Source organism: Pleurodeles waltl, chromosome 10 (assembly GCF_031143425.1).
Source record: "Pleurodeles waltl isolate 20211129_DDA chromosome 10, aPleWal1.hap1.20221129, whole genome shotgun sequence".
In the NCBI taxonomy this organism is placed as follows: Eukaryota; Metazoa; Chordata; class Amphibia; order Caudata; family Salamandridae; genus Pleurodeles; species Pleurodeles waltl.
The window spans coordinates 77716028-77728573 of NC_090449.1; the positions used below are offsets into that span (position 1 = coordinate 77716028).

Consider the following 12546-nt stretch of genomic DNA (forward strand, 5'->3'; position numbering starts at 1 on the left):
TTTTCACTAAACATGTACATTTAATTAATTATTTCTGCTGTGCAGCTTAACATGAGGCTTGTCGACTAGGCCCAAACTAGATAGCTAAGCAATGCCTAATATAAATTTTGAGTAAATACATAATACTAATATGTTAATGCAACTTATCAGTACAAATGTTCTACATGTTCACATCATTTAAACTATAAACGTATATTCATAATCACTTTTTGTTCGTCTCATGGTGGCCACATCCGTGGGCACATTTTCCATGACATGCAATTTTGTGCTATGTTATCCTAATTCATGTAAATTCTTAATAGTTAATAAATGCAAAGTTATTAGTAATTAAGTTAGCTTTCACAGCATCGTCTCTGTTTCTTGGGGACGGGCTTACCTTTCATCATCAGACTTTGACCCAGAGGAAGAGAGAAAGGCAAATATAAGAGAAAAAGAGGCAAGCAGAAAAAGATGGCTAAACAGTGATAGATGGAGAAAGCAGGGATGTAAAAGAACCCACAAGTGTGAGGTAAAGAGATGGGAAGTGTAGCGTAGTAAAAGAAAGAGGTATGAGATGGATTCAAGACTAAGAAGCATTGATATTCAGCACATTGCCATTCTGCAGCATCAGTGGTGCTCCTAAGAAAAACTCTGGGCCTCTGTGCTTCTTGTTTTCAAACATTAAGCCCTAAGTCTATATAACAGTTTTCCACTGATCCTGGTCCATCTGGTGATACAGTTGTAAACTACCTTTGTCTGGTTTCATTCCTGTTTTGATCCTCTCCCAGCTCTATTCTAAATGTATGACCCTGTGATGTGTTCTATAGATGCTCTCCTCCAGCTCTATTCTAGATACATCCCTGTGATGTTATGGTCTGTTGGTCTGCTGTTCTATTTTGGATATGTCCCTGTGATGTGTTCTACAGATGCTCTCCTCTAGCTCTATTCTAGCTACATCCCTGTGATGTTATGGTCTGTTGGTCTGCTGTTCTATTCTGGATATGACCCTGTGATGTGTTCTATAGATGCTCTCCTCCAGCTCTATTCTAGATACATCCCTGTGATGTTATGGTCTGTTGGTCTGCTGTTCTATTTTGGATATGTCCCTGTGATGTGTTCTACAGGTGCTCTCCTCTAGCTCTATTCTAGCTACATCCCTGTGATGTTATGGTCTGTTGGTCTGCTGTTCTATTCTGGATATGACCCTGTGATGTGTTCTATAGATGCTCTCATCCAGCTCTATTCTAGGTACATCCCTGTAATATTATGGTCTGTTGGTCTGCTGTTCTATTTTGGATATGTCCCTGTGATGTGTTCTACAGATGTTCTCCTCTAGCTCTATTCTAGGTACATCCCTGTGATGTTATGGTCTGTTGGTGTGCTGTTCTATTCTGGACATGACCCTATGATGTGTTCTATATCTGCTCTCCTCCAGCTCTATTCTAGATACAATCCCTGTGATGTTATGGTCTGTTGGTGTGCTGTTCTATTTTGGATATGTCCCTGTGATGTGTTCTACAGATGCTCTCCTCCAGCTCCATTCTAGACACATCCCTGTGGTGTGCTGTTCTATTCTGGATATGACACTGTGATGTGTTCTATAGATGCTCTCCTCCAGCTCCATTCTAGCTACATCCCTGTGATTTTATGGTTATTGGTGTACTGGATAAGACACTTTGATGTGTTCTATAGGTGCTCTCTTCCAGCTCTATTCTAGATACATGCCTGTGATGTTATGGCCTGTTGCTGTGCTGTTCTATACTGAATAGGGACCTGTTTTTTTTTTAGTCTGTTGGTGTTGTGCACCAGACCTCTTCTGGATACATTGATGTGTTGCCATGGACTATCTGTATTCTGTCCCAGCTCTATTCTGGATACGTCCCTGAATTGTTATGGCCCCTTGGTGTTCTGTACCAACTCTAGTCTGGCTACATCCTTGTGTTATTGTGGTTCAGTGTTATTCTGTCTCAGTTCTATTCTAGATACGTACGCACCTATGTTGTCGTGGTCTATTGATGTTTTGTCCCAGCTCTATTCTGGATACATCCTATGCAGTTGTTCAGTCCCAACCATATTTTTGCTACCTAGCACCCTGTTTGTTTTGGTCCAGCTGCATTCTCTGTTACCCAGATGTTTTTGTTCTGTTGAAAGCATGCTTAACTTTGGTGTTAGTTTGCTCAAGCGAACTGAAGTCTGTGTATTATTCTTGTGCGCATACTTATGAAACATAGTTGGCTCTTACATGAGAGTGAATTAAGTATCAATACATCTTTATTTCGATTCATTAGAATTGGAAAAACACACAATGCAGTTATTATATATCAGCTCTAGCAATTGCACTAGTCAATAAAATTCAGTATAAGTCAATTCATAAATATGTTACTGTCAGATTTCATATAAAATTTTCTTAATATTCCCAGTGTCTTCCTGGTCCTCTAAGTCCTTCACAAAATTACTGAGAGAAAGTCAAATAAGTGTCACTTGAGCAATTGTAAAACTTGAGTAATTGCAAAACGAGGAAAGATGGTCTATGGCTTCTAATTCCCAATATGTTCATAGAGCATTGGCAAAGCCAATAGATCAAGCTTGCACTTTCACTTTAAAAATCCTGCTGCAGGAAAAACGTATAAGAAGTTTACTTCCTGCAATGTATTGAGGGGATAAGTATTGTAATGTGTGACAATCCTGTGTGCTTTTGAAATGCAAAAGGAAGTGGATTGATACACAGAACACCCAATAATACGAGGTGAGAAAGAACTACTGCTCGGGCTGTAACAGAGCCCATTTTATGCATATTTTGAACAATTGGTACCAATAGGTTTGTAGACAACTGTGTTGTTACGTTAGCCTAAAAAGGAACTATAAGGAAAATGTCACTTACCCAGTGTACATCTGTTCGTGGCATGTTCCGCTGCAGATTCACATGCTATGCACAGGTCCTGCCATCTAGTGTTGGGCTCGGAGTGTTACAAGTTGTTTTTCTTCAAAGAAGTCTTTTCGAGTCACAGGACCGAGTGACTCCACCTTTTCGGCTACATTGCACATGGGCATCGACTCCATCTTAGATTGTTTTCCCGCAGAGGGTAAGGTAGGACTGATAGAGTGTAAAGAAAGAGATGTCCATGCAATGTAATAGAGATATATGTATATATACATATGTACAAATTTAAATGTAACTTAAACGGCTACAGCCTACCGGGGATGAGGGAGGTGCATGTGAATCTGCAGCGGAACATGCCACGAACAGATGTACACTGGGTAAGTGACATTTTCCGTTCAATGGTATGTATAGCTGCAGATACACATGCTGTGCATAGACTACAAAGCAGTTCTCCTCTGATAAGCGGTGGTCAGCCTGTAGGACTTGAAGTTGTTTGAAATAGTGTTCTTAGTACAGCCTGTCCTACTGTGGCTTGTTGTGTTGCTAACACATCTACACAGTAATGCTTTGTAAATGTATGGGGTGTTGACCAAGTGGCTGCTTTACAGATTTCTGTCATTGGTATATTTCCTAGAAATGCCATTGTTGCTCCTTTCTTCCTGGTGGAATGTGCTTTGGGTGTTAGTAATAGCTGTCTTTTAGCCTTTAGGTAACAGGTTTGGATGCACTTCACTATCCATCTGCTATGCCTTGTTTTGAGATAGGATTACCAGTATGGGATTTTTGGAATGCGACAAACAGCTGTTTAGTCTTTCCAAATGATTTTGTTCTGTCAATGTAATACATTAAAGCTCTTTTAATGTCTAATGTATGGAGCGCTCTTTCTGCTACTGAGTCTGGCTGTGGGAAGAAGACTGGAAGTTCCACTGTTTGATTTAAATGAAACGGTGAGATGACTTTAGGTAGGAATTTTGGATTTGTGCGAAGTACAACCTTATGTTTGTGTACTTGTATAAAGGGTTGTTCAATAGTGAATGCTTGTATTTCACTAACTCTTCATAATGAAGTGATTGCAACTAGGAATGCTACTTTCCATGTTAGAAATTGAATTTGACACTAATGCATGGGTTCAAACGGTGGACCCATGAGCCGTGTGAGCACAATATTGAGATTCCATGAAGGTACTGGTGGTGTTCTTGGAGGTATCATACGTTTTAGACCTTCCATGAAGGCTTTGATGACAGGCACTCTAAATAGAGAATTGTTTTGTATATTTTGTAAATAGGCTGAAATAGCTGTGAGATGTATTTTAATGGATGAAAAAGCTAATTTTGCTTTTTGTAGATGAAGTAAATAACTTACAGTGTCTTGTAAGGATGCAGCAAGAGGTGTTATGTGTTTGGATTGGCAGTAAAAGACAAACCTTTTCCATTTGTTTGCATAGCACTGCCTGGTAATGTTTTTTTTTGCTTGTTTGATTACTTCCATACATTCTGGTGGAAGATGTAGATATCCAAACTCTAAGACTTCAGGAGCCAGATTGCTAGATTGAGTATTGCTGGATTGGGGTGCCTGATCAGTTGTTTGTTTTGTGTCAACAGATCTAGCCTGTTTGGTAGTTTGATGTGTGGTACTAGTGACAGGTCTAACAATGTTGTGTACCATGGTTGACATGCCCACGTTGGTGCTATAAGTATGAGTTTGAGTTTGTTTTGACACAATTCGTTGACCAGAAATGGAATGAGCAGGAGAGGGGGAAAAGTGTAAGCAAATATCCCTGACCAGTTGATCCATAGAGCATTGCCCTTGGATAGAGGGTGTGGGTACCTGGATGCGAAGTGTTGGCATTTTGCGTTCCAGCTGGTGGCGAATAGATCTATGTCTGGTGTTCCCCACTGGCGAAAGTACTTGTGAAGTACTTGGGGGTGAATTTCCCACTCGTGTGTTTGCTGATGATCCCGGCTGAGACCGTCTGCTAATTGATTGTGAATCCCTGGAATATACTGTGCTACAGGGTGAATGTTGTTGTGAATTGCCCAATGCCATATTTTTTGTGCTAGAAGACAAAGTTGTGATGAGTGGGTTCCTCCGTGTTTGTTCAGGTAGTACATTGTTGTCATGTTGTCTGTTTTGATGAGAATGTGTTTGTGAACAAGAAGAGGTTGAAAAGCTTTTAGTGCTAGGAATACCGCTAGCAGTTCTAAGTGATTTATGTGAAGTTGTTTTTGTTTGGTATTCCATTGTCCCTGAATGTTGTGATTGTTGAGATGTGCTCCCCATCCAATCATTGATGCATCTGTTGTAGGAATGGCGTGAGGCACAGGGTTTTGAAATGGCCAACCCTTTGTTTAAATTTGTGGAATTCCACGACTGAAGCGAGATGTGTGTTTGGCGGTCTATCAACACTAGATCTTGAAGATGACCATGTGCCTGTGACCATTGTTTTTCAAGGCATTGTTGTAAGGGCCGCATGTTTAGTCTTGCGTTTGGGACAATGGCGATGCAGGATGCCATCATGCCCAACAGTTTCATGACAAATTTGACTGTGTACTGTTGGTTTGGCTGGATTTTTGGTAATATGTTGTGGAATGATTGTACCCTTTGTGGACTTGGGCTTGCAAGTGCTCTTTGGGTGTTTAATGTGGCTCCTAAATACTGTTGAACTTGAGCTGGTTGTAGCTGTGATTTTTGGTAGTTTATTGACAACCCTAGTGTGTGTAGGGTGTTTATTACATAACGTGTATGATATTGGCACTGTGTTTGACTGTTGGCCTTTATTAGCCAGTCATCGAGATATGGAAAGACATGGATATGTTGTCTTTTTATGTATGCTGCGACTACGGCAAGGCATTTTGTAAATACTCCCGAAAGGTAACACTTTGAACTGGTAATGTTTTCCTTGTGTTAAAAATCTGAGATATTTTCTGTGCGCTGGGTGGATGGGTATGTGAAAATACGCATCTTTTAGATCCAGTGTTGCCATAAAATCTTGTTGTTGTAACAGTGGGACTACATCCTGTAGTTTACCATGTGAAAGTGTTCTGATAGGATGTAAAGATTGAGAGTTCTGAGATCTAGTATTGGTCTCAATGTTTTGTCTTTTTTGAAAATGAGGAAATACAGGGAGTAAACCCCTGTTCCTCTTTGATGATGTGGCACAAGCTCTATGGCTTGTTTGAGTATTAGTGCCTGTACGTCTGTTTGCAATATTGAAATATGTTAAGAGGAGAGTTTGTGTGGTTTTGGGGGTATATCTGGAGGAGTTTGTGCGAACTTTATGCAGTAACCATGTTGGATTATGGATAAGACCCAATTGTCTGTTGTGATGGGTAACCAGTGGGTGTGGAACTTTTGCAGTCTTCCTCCCACAAGGGAAGTGTGGTGAGGGAAGATTTGGATGAAGTCACTGTTTGGTATGCATGGGTTGCTTTGAGGGCTGATATTTTCCTCTAGATCTGGGAAATTGTCCTCTGTAGGTTCCCCGAAACCCCCCTCTCTGGTATTGTGTCTGGTAAGAGGGTTTGGATTGGGAGGTAGATGGCTCACATGTTTGGGGTCTAAAGCCTCCCCTATATTGAGGCTTTCGAAATGAGCCTCTGTATTGAGTTGAGTAAAGCGCCCCCATAGCTTTTGCAGTGCCAACGTCTTTTTTCATTTTCTCAATGGCTGTATCAACCTGTGTGCCAAATAGTTGGTGTTCGTTAAAAGGCATGTTAAGAACAGCCTGCTGGATTTCAAGTTTAAAGCCTGACGACCTAAGCCATGCGTGTCACCTAATGGTGACAGCCGTATTAATAGTTCTTGCTGCTGTGTCTGCAGAGTCTAACGCTGACCTGATCTGATTGTTGGTAATTGCCTGTCCCTCCTCTACTACTTGCTGGGCTCTCTTCTGTTGGTCTTTGGGGAGATGCTGGATAATGTATTTCATCTCGTCCCAGTGGGCCCTGTCGTATCTGGCCATTAGCGCTTGGGAATTGGCTGTACGCCATTGATTAGCTGCCTGTGATGCCACCCTTTTACCTGCAGCATAACATTTTTTACTTTCTTTATCTGGTAGGGGTGCGTCCCCAGATGACTGGCCATTACCCCTCTTCCTTGCTGCGCTGACGACTATGGAATCTGGGAGTAGCTGTTTGGTAATAAAAGCTGGGTCTGAAGGAGGTGGCTTATATTTATTTTCTAACCTTGGAGTGATTGCTCTTGCTTTAACTGGTTCCTGGAAGATCTGATGCACATGTTTTAACATGCCAGGAAGCATGGGTAGACTCTGGTAGGTGGCATGAGTTGAGGACAACGTGTTAAATAAAAAATCATTCTCAAGAGGTTCTGTGTGCATGGCTACGTTATGATATGCCGCTGCCCTAGCTAGAACCTGTGTATATGAGGTGCTATCCTCTGGAGGTGATGACTTTGATGGATAGCACTCTGGACTATTGTCTGAAATGGGATCATCATAAAGGTCCCATGGGTCAGTGTCATCCTGGCGTGACTGTGCAGAGTGTGCTGGAGACTGTGCAGTGGGGGTAACAGGCGGGGAGACAGTTAGTTGAGGAGAATGAGGAGGAGACTGGTGAGGTGAAAACTGAGGAGGCGGAGATTTTTGTCTTGGTTTTGGCACTTTAGCCGGTGGCAGGTCAGTGTCCAAATGTCCTTGAAAGGCCAGTTTCCTCTTTGTTTTTAGAGGAGGTGCAGTGAGGGTTTTGCCAGTGTCTTTATGAATTTGGATTCTGGCCTGTTTTTCGTCAAAATCCTCCATTTGCGTACGTTCTTCTGCAAATCTATGGCTTTCTTTCAATTGCTTGGAAAGTCCATGCTCCTCTCTATATGTGTCTTTTTTCAGCTCCAAAGCTGGTTTCTTCGGGATCGAAAGGCCTGAAGTAGTTGTTGGCCTCGGCTCCGAGAGGTATTTTCGAGGCTTCGACTCGATGGGTCGGTGCTTGAGGATTTCGGAGCCTGTGCCTCGGCTCGAGTCTGAAGGCTTCGGTGGCGTGGCCTTTCTCGGTGCTGAAGATGTTGCTTGGTCACTGGTAGTTTTCTTACGGGTGGAGCCATGGCTTTCTGGCAGTGGCATCCCCGAGGCCTTGTATTTGGGCTTGGATTGGGTTGGGGCAAGCGTACTCACGTGCGGGCCCGCTGTTATCGGTCGGTCGTTGTCGGACTCATGCTCGGAGTCGGACCCCCGAACGGTGTGGATCATCTCCTCTTCTGCGTCGAGGCGTTCGGTGCTTCTGGACGCCATCTCTAACCTTCGTGCTCTTCGGTCTCGCAGAGTCTTTTTCGAGCTGAAGGATCTGCAGGCCTCGCAAGTATCCTCTCAGTGGTCTGGAGATAGACACAGGTTACAGACTAGATGTTGGTCCGTGTAAGGATACTTGGCGTGGCACAGAGGGCAGAATATAAACGGGGTCCGGTCCATGAGGCTTCGACAAGACTTTTGGTCGGGCCGACCAGGCCCAAGTTGGGCGCGGGTGCCCCGAAGGGCAAGTAGAGATGTGTGTCCGCCGGTACCGAGGTGTCGATGATAGATGGTACTCGATCGAAAACAATACCGATGAATTTAGAGAGTTTGTAATACTTTTCCGACTCGAACAACCGGAGTGAAAAGAAACACGTCCGAACCCGATGGCAGAAAGAAAACAATCTAAGATGGAGTTGATGCCCATGCGCAATGGAGCCGAAAAGGAGGAGTCACTCGGTCCTGTGACTCGAAAAGACTTCTTTGAAGAAAAACAACTTGTAACACTCCGAGCCCAACACTAGATGGCAGGACCTGTGCATAGCATGTGTATCTGCAGCTACACATGCCATCGAACATAGGGTTTACCTGGAAAAGTATTGTAGTCACAGAAAAGGAAGAAATGCAAATACAACTGTAGGGAAAACGTTTACAAGGACGTTGGGTGCATTTCACTCTGATGCCTACATTTTTGGGAAGCTTGGCCAACCTCCTATAGATCCCAGCCTAAAGAAGGAATGTACATTCCTGCAATTCCTGCTGATGGCCACCAATAAATAGGACCCAATGCCCTCAAGACACTTTAACATGACAGAATGTCTAACTGGTGGCTTCATGGATACATCTGTGCTTCTGTTCTGAACATGTGTGGTTGAGAAACAGCTCCTGGACTGTATGTCGCTCACCACGCCGGGGTCTGTCTAGCTACAAGCAGACCTCGGGAGCTCCTAGCCAAGTTAAATGATTATTGGTGTGCTTTAGCCCTGGAACAGAGGAAGTATATTATGATGCCAACACAGCAAAAGCCAAAGACCAGGTTTGCTGAGTAGCAGAATTTAGCCAAACAGTGGAACCAAAGTAAGAGTGGGGTAAGATGATCTTACCCTCCAGGTACATCAGTGGTAACTGGAAGACGAAGCAGGTGCCTGATATACTTGTTTTTTCTCCATCCACAGACCCTGTGCATTATATGAACACCAAAAGCCAACAGCCTAAAAGGTGACAGGTACACTATTTGTGTTGTACAATTTTAGCATTAAGGGAAGATTAACTCTACCAATATTAATAGAGAATCAAATATGCTGCCAGTAAGTTTTGTTCTCCTACAAATTTCATGCCCAAAGAAAGAAAGGAGTTGATTCTTTCCCAGGCGTGGTTGTTAATCTTGATGGTCTTTGTTTTTAAGGACCTTGCACTGGCTGATAATGATTTAATTTAAAAAATGAGCAACAGAAAACACTCTTGGAAGATGTTATCTTCGAAACACAAATATGGAAACATTTTGGCCAACTCTACAAAGGGAGAAGAATGTCTGAGGGCCAGGTGTATGACCTTTTGTTTTGCGACTTGCAAATTGTGATCCATTTGGGAATCGCTAATCGTAAGGCGCACAACAAAATGTACAACAGTGATAAGTACACTGTTAGCGATTCCCAATGGGGTCGCAAATGACCTATCTTATCAATATTCATGAGGTAGGTCACTATTTGCGACCCCATTGGGAATTGCCGCACTCACAGGGATGGGGACAGCAGACCACCATGTCTGTGACTGCTTGTTATGTAAACAGTTTTTTTTAAATGCAGCCCGTTTTTATTAAAGGAAAATGGGATGCATTTCAAACAAAAAAATGAAATGTTTTCTTTCCATTTTTTCAGGGTAGGCAGGGGTCTGTGGGACCACTACCTGCTTTGAAAAACTATTTTCGTTCTATTCACAAAGGGGAAGGGGTACCTTGAGGACGCCTTCCAGTTTGTGAACTGATTAACACCAATTTGAAATTGGTGTTAACTGCAGTTGGTTTTGCAACCACATTCATGGTCACAAAACAATCATACATACCACTGCGACTCGTAGTTAGGAAGGGACTGCCTTGGAATGCCCCTTCCTAATTGCGACTTGCAAACCCTTTATGCGATTTGGTAAATAGAGTACTGACTCACAAAATTGGGTTCGTACATTGGGAAATGCTTTTTTCTTGTAGCAAATGGCCCTATTCTGCGAATCGAGCCATTGGCAACAAGAAAAAAGCTTTGTGCATTTGGCTGATAGACTCACTCAATATCCTCTCATACTAGTTTTTTGTGTTCTTTTTTTGACATCCCTCCTGCGTTCTAGCCATTTCAGATCTCAGACAGATATTTGGTAAGCCTTACCCTTCTTTGCAGGTATCCATCTGGCCAGTTACGCCCTGTATTGCCTCCTTCCCCAACTTGCACAGGTTCATCTTAGTCTCGAGCGTCATTTGCAGTGATCCAGTGTAGGCGATTTCCATGTCCACCCATAGCCCTACAAAGACCGAAGAGACCAGCAGTCAACATACCTCGTGAAATACCAAATAGACCACTATGGGCCAGATGTACAAAGGATTCATGCATGTACAGACCCCATTTCACGATTCGGTAATCTACTACTGAATCACAAAATGTTTTTACGAGTCGCTATTAGGAAGGGGTGTGCCAAGGGAGTCCCTTCCTAATAGCCAGTTGCACTGGTATGTGTGAATGTTTTGCGACCGGAATGTGGTCACAAAACATTTGCAGATTACCACCAACTTCAAGCTGGTGGGAACCATTCGCAAATGGACACCTTCCCCTTTGTTAATGGGGATGCAAAACTTTTTTCAGAGAAGACAGTGGCCCCATGGACCACTGCCTACTCTAAAAAAATGAAAAGAAACTTTTCATTTTTTTTTGTAATGCATCCCGTTTTCCTTTAAACAAAAAAGGACTGCATTAAGAAAAAAAAACTGCTTTATTTAAAAAACAGTCACAGACATGGTGGTCTGCTGTCCACAGCGGGCCACTATCCCTGTGAGTGCGGCCATTCCCAATGGGGTCACAAATTTGCGACCTACCTCATGAATATTGATGAGGTAGGTCTTTGCGACCCCATGGGAATCACTAACAGTGTGCTTAAGATTGTTGTACATTTTGATATGCGACTAGCAATTTGCAATTCCCAAACGGATCGCAAATTGCGAGTCGCAAAACAAAAATTCGTACATCTGGCCCCAAGACTCTTTGCGGAGCCGGCCACAAATACAGCGCAGAAGACATTCCCATGCAAAAGCACTTTAAGAAAATATCAAGATGTAGTATATAACATACAAGAATATTATAAAACATGATACAGTATGAATTTTGAAGAAAATGGAAGGGAAGCCAACAGGGAGAGAGGAGCATTGCACAAAGCAGTAGCTATAGGAGATGCATAATTTGAGGCAGGAGGCTTGCAGCTCACCAGACTTCCATGCCGGATGCCTGCCTGAGGTGAACTCATGTAAATTACATTTCAGAGATGCATCATTTTAATTGCACCCCAATGAGCATGTGCTAAAGTTTGAAAGGACAGATGGGTGGAAAACACAAATGGAATTAACACAGAAAAAGGATGAAAAGAGTGACAAGCAAGTTACGGTAGAAGGTACTCCTGGAATTAATCAGGGCCAGATCAGCAGTAAGGTTGTACACTTACATTAAGAGATTGCCACTTAAATCATAGAACAAGATTCCGACAGAAGTAGTGGAGACAAAAAATAACTGAATACTGGAAAGCCAATGGCATAAATGGGGAACTCATTTTATAGCTCTATTTCTTATTTCTGTCTCTTGCTTCCAATTTCCTTCCCCTCATTCACACCTCTCTCTCCTCTTTCTTCATTCTTTATTTTCATGCCATTCTTACTCACTTATCCTCTACTCTCTTATGCTTTCTGCCTCTCTTCCCCCCTTTCTCTTTAATTGACTGCTTTCTCTCGATCTACGCTCTAAACCTGTTATCACTCTTTCTGTTTCCTTTCCTCTTTCTTTCCTTCCCTCTGTCTAACCGCTCTCCAACTCTTCCCCTCATCCTTTCTCTCCCCAATGTCGGGCCTTCTTTTTCCATCTCATACTTTGTGTCATACCTGAAGTTACTGTCTTACTTTCTCTCTTTTGTCTGTCACTTCTTCTATCTATGCTCCTCTTCCATCACTCCACTACTCCCTCTTGCTCCGCCTCTTTCTTTCTTGATCTGCATCCTGTTATGGTCTGTCTCGACAGCACAGCTGTTGCAAGACAATTATGAGAGAATCGCCAGGAGAGAAGCTTTGGCTCCACCACATGTGGAAGCCAGGAGTACATAATTTCATTGGGCAAACGCTGTGTGCTTCTACAAAAAAGTGCCTGCCCTTCACACAGCTGTGATCACTTTGTTTACTCATCCAGTTGCATGCGCTTGAACTTTCAGG

The 12546-nt window shown here is 42.8% G+C and overlaps 1 protein-coding gene across 7 annotated transcripts in view; it reads right to left on the bottom strand.

The window, feature by feature from the left end:
• The window catches only part of LOC138261124 (testis-expressed protein 2-like), a 344587-nt gene that overhangs the window by 148624 nt on the left and 183417 nt on the right, over nt 1–12546 (bottom strand). For all 7 annotated transcript variants that reach the window (XM_069209794.1, XM_069209792.1, XM_069209793.1 and 4 more), the window contains exon 8: nt 10472–10604. In XM_069209794.1, the coding sequence (XP_069065895.1) occupies nt 10472–10604 (133 nt within the window). The remainder of the gene's footprint in view (nt 1–10471; nt 10605–12546) is intronic.